The following is a 16,711-nucleotide window of genomic DNA, read 5'->3' on the forward strand; positions in this document are numbered from 1 at the left end:
ATAGCATATTATTGTTTTATATATATATATATATATATATATATATATATATATATATATATATATATATATATATATATAAGAAAAATGCTATGTGGTGTTATTTGTATCCAATGTATATAATCTACATCATACCAAGTAAAGATCCATATCCAATACATTCATAGCCAAGTTTGGTTTCAGCTTTCTGAATGAACTGAAAATCTACTTTCCACAATGTAACTTATTCCTGATTCCACCCTAAAAAAATCCCATCTTTTGTTTAGAAATGATGTAAAGACCCTGTGATCACTCCATATTCTATGTACACAAGAGAGGGGAGCGTTTCCATAGAGAAACTATCAGAGCCCCTTCCATAAATGTGACGGGGGAGTGCTGGTGGGGGGAGCAGACTTTCAAGTCACAAGAAGCTTCCTGATGTTTTTCTTTATCCTCAGAGGCAGAGAGAAGACAACTTCACTCATCAGATCTGCCACATCCAGGTGAGTGCATCACACTACTTCTCACACTTCAAGTTCTCCAGCTACCAAATGCAGCTGACACCAAATCCTTCTTTCATTCTTTATGCCATGGACTGTACTTAGAGTACACTTTGGGGGATTTTTGGAGCATCTATGCCAAGTCGGGAATTATTTTAGTCTCTACTATAATATACTGCTGTATAATAATAAAGTACAATGCTAAAGTAAGGACTCACAATATATATTATATAATTTAAAGGCAGAAATGTGCATAGATAAGACTACAAACAAAAATACACAATTCGTACCATTTTTAACAACATTTATGTAGCATTGATTTAACCTACAGAGCACCAGGAAACAAACATAATTAATTGGTGTATTTTGAGACGAGGCAAAACATCATTTAAATGATGAAAAATATGTGTGGATAATTTTTTCTAAACCAGTTAAACTTTGTTCCGATTCCAAATTGCAGGATTTGTGTATTGGTGGTGTTAGAAGTCTGGAGCACAAATACTGAGAATGCTAATTAAATATCCAATATGACTTTTTATAGTGCCAGAACACTTATTTTGGAAGTGTTGCTATCTTTGTTTCCCAGCTGGGTAAGAGTCATCTAAGGAAATCTAAGCTTTTTAGATACATTAATCATTCTGCTAGTATGTTAGCTTCTTCTGCTGTACAGTATCTGGTCTCACTGATAAAGTTAAAGATATATAAAGACACTGCCTGTGAGTAATGGGAGTGGTACTAGCATAGGTTCAAATCCAATAGCATGTGTTTATGGAAACAAATTCTTATGTATGTTAATCCTTTGACTGCTAGAGGGGTAAACATAGATTATTTTAAATTTAGCACATATCAGGCATTAAAGGGTAAATAACAGTTTGGTGCATTGAAAGTCAGCTATTGAAATATTGGTTATAATTGCATCACATCTATAATACAAAAGGACATTCCTTAACATCAACATCTTTATAGGGAATGGAAAGTGCATTCCACCCATAATTAATATTAAATATCCAGCAAAATGTTCTTTTGTTGTGAATAATTACTGTTTAGTTAATATCTTAAAGCACATTAATTATCATTTAGCAGCTCCTACCCTGTTCTGTAGCTTATTTGCTGTTTGAGTAATTCTCCATGTGCAATACTGTACCCAACATTCAGAAGTTGTTTGCATTTTCCTAGATTTTAAAAGCTCTCTAAAGGGGTGTCCTGTGTAGAAAATGGCATTGAATGTAGATAAAAGGGATAGGATAAACGGGAAATTTGTAGAAGATACCTTTCTATAACTATGTTGCTTTTTATGTTTATTTAAGTAAATATTGTACTATCCATATGAGTTTCTAAAGTTGCAAGTTCTCTTGGGGGCTGAGTGTTTGCCATATAAATAATAATAATAATAATTGTAATAATAATGTTGTTAGCAAAAATATAATTTACATATTTTCATGTAAGTTCACTGGTAAATTCAGTTCATTCTTATATTATCACTTATCTCTGTTGGACAGACCTCTTTGTTGTTGATTGCAGTTTTACTTTAGGGTTGTTCATGTCAAATATCATGGTAATAAGGATTCAATCAAGTTATTTATTTTTACTTATTTTTCTCAATGTAATCAATCCTGTTTCCATAGCTGATTGTTCATTTCATACCTGGTGCTATGTATCAATAGGGAAAGGACAATCTGTAGCTCTGGAAGAACAGCACTCTTACCCATTAAATTAGCAGAAAAAGCTTCAAGGTGTGGAGCCACTGGGCTTTGGAGGTGGAAGCCCAGATACAGGTGTAACCCCCTTACATACTGTCCCTATTCTACCCAAGATGTATTTTGAAGTCTACATGGATCCATATGATATGGTGAAAAGCACACACAGTATAGTCTATGGTGGACCCAAATTAAAATCTTGCAGAACCTGTACGTGATATGCACAACATGGGACGGAGGGTACTACTCCACTTTTGTTGTTGTGCAACTGGCCTCCAGGTCCATATTGGTAATTACGTGACGACTTTGAGGCGACAATTCAATATATCTTACATTACAGTGGCATGTTTCTTCTTATAACTATTGCAATGGGGTTCAAGCTTTTACATCATATAACATAAGATTCATAAACAGTTTAAAATAATATTAAATTTCCACATTTATAGTATTTCTATGTATAGATTTAAATAGGCTTTAAGTGTCTTTATATAATTAACATGTTCTTGATCAGTTATGTGTTCTTAAAAAATCTAGCTGTGTAATATTTTACTGATAGCTGCAGTACATGTTAAAAATTATGTTTTACATAAATATAACAAGAATATTTGCCATTTGAGTTCAATCTCACCGTAGCCCTGCCTTACCTTAACGAATACCTTAATATTTAATAAGTAGTGGTTTGATAAATAGTGTTTTGCTAGGTTTAAACAGTCATTAGTATTACATGCATGTTTATTGTGTTACTTTTAATTATAAACTGATGGTGCATATTAATATTTGCTCACAATCTCACACCGGCTACTATCATTTGCAAAAATATTTGATTACATGTGAGAATATATTATATGAAATGTAACAGTGCATGCAAAAATGTTAACTGACCTAGAGTTATAATTTAAAATAATGTAGATAGTAGAATAACACTCCAAGTCATTATTTTCCTGGATGTACCAGCAAAAAGCCACCTCTGGACCCACAGCTATTGTATACTGCATTTCCATTATGCTAACCTTGGCATGTGATGTTGCTCCCATCAACATCTGGCAACCACAAATAGCTGCCAAAGATTGTTTGTCAGCAAGTATATCAAATATACAAAATATAAAATATTAATATATTGATTCTTATTCAATTGCCCAAAGAGTGTCAGTAATATTTTAGGTTATATAAGTATATGGACAGGTCTTTACAAAGGTTTTCTATGATTTTGTGACCTCTTCATAGTGTGCATTTCTCTTTATATAGACACGTGTAACTTTTTGGGTTGCAGGACACTTAATACACACTATGCAGTTGATCTCCCCAATTGGCCCTGTTCATACAGGCACCCACAGGGACTTCTTTTGCCTTCTAAGGTATCAGAAATACTAAGGCCAACCTTTCCTATAATCCTTTGGTCTCATAGTGGACCACCTCCCCCACACCATGATGACCACCAAATCAACCTTGTGTTCTCCCACCACTGTGCCGTTTCCCAGTTCTCCAACATTCACTTCTCTCTATCAGACCACCAACTCCTCACATTAAACCTCACTTCCTACCCCTTCTTCACCCAACATACCTCAACAAGCCTCAGTGACCTTAACCAACTACAACTTCACTGCAGTAAGCTATACACTAGGCTTACAAAAAAGCAAAACATCAGCACACACCCGGCAAATATTTAAAAACACCTTTCTGAAGCATACATATTTGGGATTCTGTCACGCTATATTGCTTAGCTCGCCACTACACAAAAGTTCCCCAGTTTTGGTGAGTCCTGTCTAACTCAACATGTCTATATTGCTTACCAAGAAGCTGAATCAGTGGGAGTGCACTGAAATATTCATGCAATTTAAAGCCCACTCTGGACACCATTTATCAGGCACCTGTGTGCTATGTGGGGTGCTTAACCCTAAGGTTTGGTCAGAACCTGCAAATAGGCGTAAAAAATAGAGAAAGGGAAGCACATCCTAAATGTATGCACATTCAGATTCCGGCGTGCTGCTGAACTGACTAACATGTACACACAACAAAGCAGAAGATCAGCGCACACCCATCAAATACTATTTTAAAGCACTTATCTAAGGCATAAATATTGAGGTTCCTCACTATATAGCCACTTATTGCTTAGCCCATGGCTACATGGCTATATTGCTTACCAAGGAGCTGATTCGTTGGGAATGCACTGCATTTTAACCCACTCAGACTCTCATGCAATTTAAAGCCCTTTCTGGACATACTAGGCTTACCAGTGGATACAGTAGGTTCAGCTGATTGTGTTTCCACCTAAGCCATAGCACTTCAGACAGACACACCACCTCCAAAGATGCTCTCATATTGCTAAGTATCTGTGGAGGAAATCACTGTTACCTTTTGACTTCCTACACTACAAAGTCATGGGCTGTTCTTATGCCTCTGCTCTCCACCTCACCTGGGTCTCCCCAGTGTCTCCTGACCTTTACAATCTATGTACCCAAGGCCTTGCTAAACACTTTAAAACTAAAATAACACACTTAAATGTAATTTATATCTTCATTCATAGCAGTGTTTATCTTCCCTGCCACTGTCTGTTGGTATGTCTCAGGCCTTTCTGTTACACTAAACTCCTCTCTCTCCTTCACCCCTCACATGCACTCCCCAAGGCCTGCCACTTTGAAAGTTCTAAATGACTTGCCTCTCTCCTCAACCTTTATCACTTCTTCCCACTCACATATGCAGCATTTCATCCTTTTACGCCTATTCTCTGGAATTCCCTATTTTACTATTTCAGATTGTAATGATTGTAGTATTTTAGGTAATTGAATTGCAAACCATTTTATATACACCTGTGTTAAAAATTAAGGTTAAGAAGGACCATTGTATCAAGCCCTATATGTGTGCCAGAATATTCCAGTAACATATGTTAAACATGGATAAGATATTTCAGCTTGTTCATAAATATCTTAGTGCGTTTGCCATTTTATTAACATTATTATGACTTTTACACACTAACTCTCAAACACTTTAAGGCAGTGTACAAAACATGCATAAAGACATTAATTAGAGAATTATTTATAAGTGCGTAAAATCGTTTCAACATTTTTGCAGTGCTCTATTTTGTATGATAAATGGAATATATATATATATTTGGAAAAGCAGCAGGATTATGTAGTGCTTAGTGAATATAGTAATATAAAATATGTCTTATAGCCACAGAGAAATAATTTTGGGTATTTTTTTTACATGAATTACATATTGAAAAGCACTCTCTTATCTTCTTACCTGCTGAGTATTTTCTTCATATACAATATAAGTTATCCACTAGGGGGAAACATTTCACTAAAAAAAAAAAAAAAGTTTCTGATGGAGCATTTACATTTTCGCCTGTAACATGTGCTTTTTCTTTGTCAATAAGTGTTATTGTTTAAAATTAGTTTGCCTCATGGAAGAAGATATCGGCTGCAGCCTGCTACAAAAGAATGAAGCACAATGTCCCTTTCCCAAGGACAGCTCTAGTTTTTTGGGGTATTTTCCATCACAATAATATAAATGTACATGGAATCTGTATCAAACTTGCATAGGTCTCTCCCCTTCACTAGCAAGCTTCACTATTAGGCTAGCATTAAGCTGCATGACACATCGCCAATGGGTTGAATCTTTAAAGTATCTGCGCATGCATAAGATTTGCATGGAAACACACATTTCCCAATTTAAGTTTGCATCACTAATCCAGAAATAAAAAAGGAAGCTTCTGATTATGTCTGGCTCTTGATTTTCAAAAATTTGACATGAATAAAGAGATTTGTATAACTTCAATGTAGTTTTTATAATACTTTCCACGAAATCTGAGTGATGTCTACCCTTTGTGGATTGTCTTAAAAATATCTGATCCTTACTACACTTTTTATTCAACATGTCCCATGAATGCATTTTGTTGGTGCAAACAAGGCCGGGATTCAAGTATATTTTACTTGCATCTCAGTGAATGGCTACAAGCTGTTCTAGTAAATATGGTACCTTTATTGGCCAACTGAATGGATGAAATACATACTTAGGACTACTTAAAGCTATTTATGTCCCCTTTCCTTTTTTTATTGACTTGCGTCCATCATTTCTTGGAGCTCATGTTTGTTCTCCTCTGTGGCTGCCATGCTCACTACAGAGCTCCGGGATATGACGCCATTGGTCCGCTTAGCCACAGCTCTAAACATCCGAAGTTAAACAAAAGTTTTTTGGTGATTTTAAATGTTCTGTACAGTCATGATCTTACCCATGTCTGTATAGAATAATGTTAGAAACAGTGACTGTAATCATTATTGTTAATATGGATCGTTGAGACATTTAGGGGGTTCATTCTGCTCCAACTACTCTGATGTTAGAGTACTACAATATGACTTCTGTTAGTGACCACATAGAAACATAAGATCAAAAGCTATGTAGAGGTGTTATTTGATAAAACTTGGTTTCCAGAGCGGCAGACCAGATTACATTTTACATTATATTTCCTAACTCAAGCACCATGAAACAAACCTTTTGCACTTCATGTGCACTTATTACTTTTTATTCATAAATCTGCAATCGTTTGAGCCATAACAACAAATCTTTGCAGAGCGTCACTGTCATTTTGTTCAAATATAATATTTGAAAGGTTGGGAAGGTGCAGCAATATCTTTACAAATTATCTTCCAGTTGTGCTTTCATTGATTTCTGCTCAATTATTAGCAATCATAAATAAGTGCTACATCTTTTCAGCATAATTTACCATTAGGCCATAATAACGATCAGTGAGAATATATAAAATAGATATTGCCACTGCTTTTCTTTTTTAAGCATTTTTTTTTGTAGAATTGTTCTTCATAGACAGGTTAAGCACAATAGGCAGTTGTGAAAACGGAAGGCATGGTAGACATCAAAAATGGGTGGAACACATTACATTCTCACTCCAGCAATTTGTGTAATTGGATAGGTTTCTTATCAGCCAAGAAGGCCAATGGAAATTTCAAGTCTTTGCAGTTTAAGGCCAATGGTCCTATACACCACTTTAGGTAGCTAGAACTCAACTCGGGCAAGTAATTGGCAGACATGGTAGATAATTCATTTTTCACCAAGTTGTTCAAAGTCTTGCCAGGTTTATTTCCAATGACCTCAACAGTGACCAAAATGTTTAGCTCAACTCAGTAGGAAACTCGATGGCTGTAAGTTAGAAACATTGGTTCTATCCTTCAAGTCCAACTCCCACCCCCACACCCCCGAGTTTATAAGGAAATTCATTAGTCTAAGCTATGTCATTAGGCATCAACATAACCATCTTGCTTGTAACTTCTAAAAATCAGCTGTTGCTAAAGGGGTCTTGAGTTTTGTTGATTTCTAGAACCATTGGCATGTGACATGTTAGAGCTAAATAATTGCTTGGTTGAATGTATCCTCAAGTTGCCTTATTATCCAACTCTGAATTACAAACTGGTGACGTCAATTACCAAGACCAAGGGAGTTCGAGCCAGCTTAACTTTAGCAAATACTTGATAACTTCATATTACGTTCACTGACACAAAAGTGTTCTCATTGCCAGCTGATGTATTTATCTGATCAGCTGCAAGCCAAGATGACAAAAACGTGGAAAACCTAAAGTCACGTGTTATGTGTTGACGTGAATAAATAATAAAGGTGAAGAAATATATTATTTCCCAAATAGGACCGCAGCTACCCACAAAAAGACACTCTTCCTCAAAGTGTAGAAATACAGGCAAACAAAAAGAAGTGTGGGGCGCAGATACATATAAGGGAGAAAACAACTAAAGTAAAATATAATGGTATCTTTAATAATAAAATATAAATATAAGACAAACTAAAAAAGTGCAGTATGTAGGTAAAGAGTCAATTTGACCAGCAAGATGCACTTACATTTAGTCCATGCACCCAAAGTGCATAATGCGTGTATATAGAAAACCACCGATTGTGGAATATAGACAAAGTTCAAATAAGTCCTTCCAGATCCTTCCAAACGCGTTTCGCCGACTTGGCTTCTTCAGTAGAGGTATACTCAGTCCGGTTTTTTAGTTTGTCTTATATTTATATTTTATTATTAAAGATACCATTATATTTTACTTTAGTTGTTTTCTCCCTTATATGTTTCTGCGCCCCACACTTCTTTTTGTTTGCAAGCCAAGATGAGCTTGAAAAAAGGACTGAATGTAAAAAAGAATTCATCTAGAGGACGGTTTTACTTTTATATACTCATCATCGCTGTCGAGGTGGAACATTTTATACCTCTTTCATTGGATTTCACTTCACAAATCAACTTTGCTTGCCTGTTCCAGTGAATTGTCGGCTCAGGTTAAACCGCTTGTAAACATTTGTAAAACTGCATTTCATTTGCATAGGCTTTCTTAAATTGCGTGTTAAAATTCTGTTGGATACTCAGAGACACTGAATGTAACAAAACATTTTATCTCCATAAATTAACTTCTGTCCTGAAAACATGAGGAATGGTCCTCTAATTTAGTTTATGGTCACATGACCCAAAAAGAAATAATTCTTCATGAGGAATGATTTATAGGTTAAAGACGGAAAGCATTTTATTGTATTTAATGTGCATCTTCAAGGCTCGACAGCCAACATGCAGCTTGATGTGGCATCAAGTTAAGTCAGGTTCTCATTGTGTTTCTTTTGTATTCTTTTAGGTGCAGGGCGGAAGGATGCCTCAATCCAGGCTTCTCCTGCTACTGCTCATACTCTGTATGGCCCGGTTTAGCATTCAATACAAGTTATATGAAGCAGAGTCCATTTTCAGCTGCCTGAAGGAAGCCCTTGAGGAGGCCAAGAGGAGAAGTTTAGAGGAAAACTCTGTGCTTATAAAGAGAGGCTATGAATTTGAACCAAGAGACGACCTTTTATCCCAAGAGGAAGAAGAAGATGAAGAAGATGAGAAAGAAAAAAGGACATTTCCTGCTGCACGTTACAGATACCTTTCACAAGCACAAGTAAAGGGTAAAGTCTATCAAAACAAGGCAAAAAGTGACCGTCGGACCAAATTCACCCTTTCATTGGATGTGCCCACAAACCTCATGAATATTCTGTTCGACATTGCTAAAGCTAAGAATATGCGCGCAAAAGCGGCAGCCAATGCACAGCTCATGGCCCAGATTGGTAGGAGGAAGTAAGACTGGCCAGGCCCTGTGTGGGCCACAAGGAAGGGTAAACAAGGTGGCACAGGACTAGTGTCGTATCAGACTCTTCCATTCCCACACATGGCCGCATCTTGGAACATTTCTTTGTACAATATATTGCTATATTCTGAGTCCTTCAAAGCTGCATTTAATTCCCATATGTCTATTCCCAAGGGGTGAAGTTTCATCCCAACTTTAATCTTTTTTTTTTCAGATTTATTGCTTTCATTTGCCCTTTTTAAAATCTTTGTGTTTTGGCTTTATCCAGTCCTGATGGGTTTTGATCTTTCTGATTTATACATTTAATTTACTTTATGTTTGTAAATTTTTCTTCCTTTGCAGGAAGATTTTAATGCAAGAAAAAAAAAAGAAATTATTAAAAAAAATGTTAGCATCTCTCACTGTGATGTTTTCATTTTTAATTAAAATAAGTAATTTCAGAAATCCTGCACTTTTTTGTGTGGTTGGTCTTTCAACATTTAGGAGAGGAAAAAACTAGGATATGTTTTTGAGTAACTAATTTTGAATGGATTCTATCCCTGAATATGTCCCATTATCAGTCAACCAAATACCACCCCAGCACCCTAAGGCACAAGATTTCCCATGCCCCATGTCCCATATTAAATACTGTGGTGGTACAATACCTGTTTAGACAATATATTGATTGTCTGTAGTGCAGATAATCTGGTGGGTTATACAGTGAGAGTCATATTTGAACAAGGGAAACCTTACAGCTGGAAATTGAATTAGTCTATGAATCAGGACAAATACTTGTGCTACAATATCAGATATCTTTTTTTCCCCAAGATTTAGATAATTTTTAATTAAATTATTTAGTCTTGGCACATTTAATAGATTTGAAGAGGAAATTGTAAAAATATCACACCCATATAACAAGATTCTTAAATGTACTCTTTATTTTTTTCTATCTCAGTGTAGCTATTTTGAAGACATATAATTTAAAAGGAAGGGATTTTACCCCAGAAGAGTTGAGCACTGTTGCAGATTTGGACACAGCTTACATATTTTATCAAATTTGTGCCACACTGTTATTTCCCATTTTCCACCATTACAGAGACACACGGACCAAAACGGCGAGGGGCCCCAATCAAATAAATAAAAACGAAGCAGATGGCTACAAATTTTCATCTGTATTTTGTTGGGTTTTTTCACTCTCACTCGCTCTCTCTCATGCACACTCACTCAATCTCACAAGCTCTCACTCTCTTTCTCACACGCTCTGTCAATGTGACCTTCTCCCTTACTCCTCTTTTTGTTCTTCTCTGGTGGTGCACTTGTCCCAGCTCTCCGCAGCATTATTCTGGCCTGGTGTAGTAGTTCCACCACAAGAGAGGAGCCTCGAAGCATACTCTCTTCCCTGATTGGAGGAATGAGGAGCAGCTGTACCCATGTTGTATGCTGATGCTCCGGCTTGTCGTGGAACTACTCCTGCAGGCCAGAGTAAGGTAGGCAGACCCATGCTGATCCATCTGCATTATTCTGGCCTGGTGGAGTACTTCTGCAATAGAGTGGAGTCACGGCACACACCCTCTTCCACAATTGGAGAAAGAGAAGTGGTTAACAAAGAAGGTAGGGAGATATTTAGAGAGTGTGAGCAAGAGTGAGAGAGTGTGAGAGAATGTGAGAGAGAGCGAAAGAGCATTAGAGAGTGGGACTGTAAGACAGTGAATGAGAGTAACAACAAATTTAGTTTCTGAATCAAAGAAGCCATCCAAATGTCATCCAAACTGAAAGGGCAGGAAACAAAAATAGTTATCTGAAAGCAACTGAACTAAAAACTAAACGAAAGCTTTGTCTGTATTGTTTTGGGTCCATTTGCGCAAGTGTACTAATAGTCATACAAACACTGGAAAATTTAGGATAAGGGAAAAGTGTGTTTTGTAAAACAAGGACGAAAATTAGGCAACCTGACCTGGGCGACATTTAAATATTCACACTCATTTGTTTAAAGGCTGCTTTACCCCACAGAATGCGTACTCACATGGCTACTGGCGCAGGATACAAGGAGGTAAATCCAGGACGCGCAAATTTGCCACTTTATTTTGGGGTTGTCCAAGTGTGTTTGATGTAAATTTCACACTTGAAATATTGGTGACTGGTTAGCACAAGGGGTAAAATACTATTTTATGCTACATTTCAAATTATCTATAATCCTGATTCCTTTATCTTTATACGAAATAATGATCGTGTTTTTTTCCATAAAACTTCATTATAAATACATAAATGACCTGTTACTTGTCTGGTATAGTGTATGAGAGAACTGACATCTATCCAACATTGCTTTTTATAAAGATATGCTCCATCCTCAAATAGTCAAAAGAATAGAGGAATGATGAGGATGCAAATACTCAGTTCTCAAACAATGAATACAGAATATAGGAAGCATGTTACCACGTCCTGCAAGGGTTGTAATAGAATTTAAACACAATCTTGAAAAACCCTGGAAATTTCTTTGATGAAGGCAAATATTTTTAAAATGGAGACTCAAAATCTGAAGAATGTAACACTAAATAAATAGTAAATGTTTTGTTCCACTAAGCTCATTAATTACCTAATAAACCTTAGCATGTCTGTCAGAGTAGGAGGAAAAACACCTTCCCACCTTTAGGACATACTAACACATACTGGAATAAAAGAGTATGTAACAGAATGCATACCTGGGAACTCCCCAGGTTTCACCTAGAGTCTCCAAGTGAAGCCCTGTTTCCTGTAGTCTCCGAATCAGCTTCTACTTTCTCAAAGCAGGGGAGAGTTGGTTGGCAACTTCCACTAGTTAAGATGGGTTAAGATGGCACAAACTGTAATAAATAGTTTTCAGAATGCGCTCAGGGCCGTTTTCAATATTAATGGGACCCAGAGTAAGCATCTTTTGCCTCACATCTTACCATCCTCACCGCATCATATATATAAGTTTTTTTGGTTTAGCCCAGTGTTTGGTTTAACATTGGAATGTTGCATTGACATCATAAATGGTTTTTCAATCAATGGGAAATGTGTAATTTACATATCAAGCCACCAGGTGATTTCATAAGCAGGAGGCACCATAGACATACTCAAAGGCAATTTTTCTAATACAATGTATTGATCATTTTTCATTTTTTTTTTATTCTCAACATTCACAGTATAAGCAGTCTTTAAAAATATATAAATTAAAATTTACCACACAAAACCCAGTCTCATTCAAACCCCATTCAATCTCACAGAATAGGCCACTTCTTACATACAACAAAGTACCAATGAATTTCATCTCAACCAGTTGTGCCCCACAAACAAACATTGCTCTAGGCCCCACGTTCCACCAACATCTTCTCCCTAATTTAATGTGCCATGTAAACACTTGACTTCACTATATCATAATCTTACCCATCACAATGGTATTGAACAACCACTGTGTAACCAAAATGTCACCCTTACCATCTTTGCATTGAATTCTGACCCTCCCAAAACCCCCAAAACCAAATGTGAAGATAAAAACTTTCTCTGCCAATGTACAGAACAAACCAAGTCCTTACTCCAATGTCATCACACCCTTTAGACAGGGGTGCACACTGTACCACACGTCACACTATTGCTAATCACAAATTACCAACACTCTATATTTGATTTGTTTCTCAAAACAAAATCCCACCCCAGAAGGGTGTATAATGCCTCCTCTGGCATTGAAAGATTTAAAATCAAAATAAATGGAGGGAACAGTACGAATGTGGTATAGAACGTGTTCGTCTTTTTTACTTGTATGTATGTTTTGTTTTCTTTTGTATACATTTATATATTTGGAAAATAAAGAGTTGGAAACAAATAAAAATAAAATGGAGGGAACAAACAGAAACCAGCCAATCCGTTCTAAATGCAGCTATGGGAGGGAAGCCAGTAGGATGAAAGGTGGGATCTAAGGGAAGCTAGCCATTAGGATGAAACACAAAGAGTAGACAGAGTTAATGACCAATAGGGTGACAGGGAGAAAGGACACAGAGTCAATAGCCGATAGGGAGAAGGAAAACATTGGTAAATGATAGGAGCTAAGGGACCCTGGGCTATGCCCTAATGAAGGGGTGTAATGGCAAGTGAAAGGAAAGAGTAAAATAAATTATATTGTAAACCAGCATCCTTTCATTTACCCTGGCTCAATTTATTTTAGGAATAAACTGAGAGAGACTTTGTCTCCCCAACTGTAAAGGTTGTACCCCCTGATGGTGGCTCTGCTAAGGTCTGCTAGCCACAAAGCTACTCCCCAGAAAGAAGCAGAACTCTGAGTAGCCTACTCGCTATTTTGTTGCGAGTATGCTGTATTTGTTTTAATATTGTATATAAATATACTGTAGGTTTATGAATATAATTTCATGCAGAAATCCCACCTTTCTGACGTACATAACTTACGTGGGTACACTAAACACGAAAAAAGGAAATTATGGTTGAGCAAACATTGAAAAAATACTGTGAAATGGGAGCTGTGGGTTCCAGCATTTTCCCTTATATGGAAGCTCCTCTTCACTTAGTACGGCATAGCCAACGCTAACATTCTGAATTCCTTCGTAGCTGATCTAATTGCCTAAGAAAAAGATCAGTAATAAAAAGATGAGATTTTAAGAATATGGCTTATTGGGGATGGTGTGCACAAATCATTACACATCGGAATAAGGAGGAAAGCAATTATTGAACTCCTTTTTGACCCAACAACTTTTAACACCAATCAAATGAAAGTTCTTATTGAGTTCCCTTTACACTTATTAATTACTACAGCTTTCCTGCTTTGTCACAATGAAGCAGTGACCCTGGTAAAGCTTAAGGTTAATATTGCACATTCTGTATAGGAATGTAATTAGAATTCTCATTGCAGGGTGCCCTAATGTGAAGTATTAAAGTCTTCTGGACATATTACACTAAGACATTATGGAAATATATCCTGGGCTGTACATCAACAATTTAAGAGTATTGTTAGTCGTGCCTTGTTTGATCTTCCTAAATATTTTGTTATTTACACTGAAAAGTCTGGGCAATGTTTATTGAAGCAGAGAGTTCATTTTCTATGTATAGATCTCTATGTCTTGTATGTCTTTGCAAAATTAATTGGAACAATTCCACAAATTAGCACGAAAAATACAGTTTTGTTTTTCATTATTTATATATGCTGACATCACCATCTGCCAAATACGGTGCTACGGAAAATGATAGTGCTATATAAAACAATAAATAATAATAATCATGAGCTACAACTGTGTAACAAATAGAATTTGCTGATTTTAAATAGAGACAGCAACTATAGCCCAAAAGCATTTTAATATTAAAATAACTATATGATTAAGGTCTGTTAGCCTAAATTGTCAACTGTCAGCCTGGAGGACACAGAAACATGAAAATACCTATTATTGGTGCATGAGTATTTATTTTAATAGATGAGTGGACCAAGCAAGGTCTGAATATAATGTACAATAGTGGAATAAATAAACCAAGGTAGTGCTATATTCTTATAGATTGCATTCTTAAGATCACTCTTGTGGAATCAATTAAATTGATGAAAGGTTATTATGATTTATGACATTATGAGTGATTTAGAGGCAAGAGCATCCCAAGTATTGAGTACAATACATCAGTGGTGCATCTGCCAGTACTAGACTAGGTGCCCATTTCCTTCTAAACCTCAGTAGGCATTTTTTTTCCTGTACTGAAATATATAGTAGCCTATAACAGGTAACATGAGGAACATGATGGGAGTACATATCCTAATCCATGCAGGGGCATACATCTGCCGTGAAACTGGGGGCAGATTGCTCTACTGGATGATCAAGCCCCCCAGTGTGCTGCTGCTCCTCAATGGGCTGGTTACAAGTGATATCTCTGATCTCCCCAACTGGGTTGGTTTTACACGATAGAGAACTGTGCCAAGCTGGTGCAGCATCCATATTATGCAGTACCTTGCTCTGCATGCCTTTTAAGAGGTGGCACCAACAGAGGGGGCACTGCCCTGGGGCAAAGCTCAAAGTTAATATATTTCTTGCAACAACTCATGATTTAGTGAATAGACCTAAGATTCGGGGGTGTTTCCCTATCTGATTATTGGCAAATACAAAATACATACCAAATTATAGGTGTACACACCCCAGAACTTGGATAATAGCCAGACATAGCCTGGGTATTCTTCTCTCTGAAAGAAATCGTTGAAACATCCAATAAACTTTTTGTGTTTTGTGTAACTGACGTACTCCTGAAGCCTTACTTTATGTCAGGTAAAGAAGTTAAAAAGAAAAAAAGAATCATAAGAATTTCCGGAAAGGAAATCAAGTTTGTAATAACAATAAAAATCTCCAATTAATTGATTTAGAGCATATTAAATGTATTACAATGAAACTTCCCTAAATAGTTTGACATACCACCACGGATGACATTTTAATTATCCAAACCACCTGCCTGACGAAAATAACCCCATGGCCCGCTCTGCTCCCATTGTCAGAGGTGACAGATTTGTGAATTAAACTTTAACGCAGGCCTACGTAGAGGGTTTGCATTTTAATGAGGGAACCAAGCTGCAGGGAAAACATCGGTGTTTAATTGTGTAAACACCTGTTTTGTTTTATGAATGCCCATTAACTTCTCAAAAGGGTGCTGAGTAATTTTGACAGCTGCAATATCACTTGTCATATCTGCTGTGATAAAGTACAGTGACTAGTTTACAGGCAAATACCACATACTGCCAAAATGTGCTTGGAAGCTCCCGGGACAGTGTAAGATACAAACAATGGTGACTTTTCTCTATGAGCCAAGATGTTAAATAGAACGGTAATTTGTCAGACACCCTGAAGGGTAACTATAAAGTGATGGGCCTCATGGCAACACTGAGCCACTGAATTGGCATTGTTTGTTGACCATTGAGTCGCTAACTCTTTGGCCTGTTCTATGTGATTTTGACCCCCTGCATACAATATGTATAGTGTCAAGCATTGTATCTACCTCTAAGGCAGGTAGAACATTTAGACATTGCCAAGTTGTGTCTGAACTCGATCCTTGCTCCTTGTATCCTGATATCCTTTTCCAGCTCCAAGACTGTTCTACATAATTGGGAACTTTTCCAGAGTAGGCTACCCAGAACTACCCGTCTTCTGTATTCATATCCTGTATATTGTGCACCATTTTAGCAGCCGTTCTTTGAACTTTCTGCAGAAAATCGACAAACTGACCAGAGATCTGCAAAAACCTATGATCTTACGTTGCTATCATTGCCTCTTCCTGTACAGCTCAACTCATACTTGCAATTCCCATACCTCGCAAGAGTGACTGCATACCTTCAAATCACCCAAGTCAATTTACTCCATTTTTACTGCTATTACAGTACCTTTAAAACTATATTATTGGGATTTGTCTTCCTAAGAACATTATTATCAAGCATATAGAT

At 36.8% G+C, this 16,711-nt stretch overlaps 1 protein-coding gene across 1 annotated transcript; it reads left to right on the forward strand.

The window, feature by feature from the left end:
* The first annotated feature begins 414 nt into the window (after positions 1-414).
* UCN3 (urocortin 3) lies at positions 415-9,702 on the forward strand. The gene is made up of 2 exons (XM_053463291.1): positions 415-482; positions 8,818-9,702. Exon 2 carries the CDS (start codon positions 8,833-8,835, stop codon positions 9,295-9,297), a length of 465 nt encoding a protein of 154 aa, XP_053319266.1. The 5' UTR covers positions 415-482; positions 8,818-8,832; the 3' UTR covers positions 9,298-9,702.
* The last annotated feature ends 7,009 nt before the right edge of the window (positions 9,703-16,711 follow it).

This window comes from Spea bombifrons, chromosome 4 (assembly GCF_027358695.1).
Source record: "Spea bombifrons isolate aSpeBom1 chromosome 4, aSpeBom1.2.pri, whole genome shotgun sequence".
Classification (NCBI taxonomy): Eukaryota; Metazoa; Chordata; class Amphibia; order Anura; family Pelobatidae; genus Spea; species Spea bombifrons.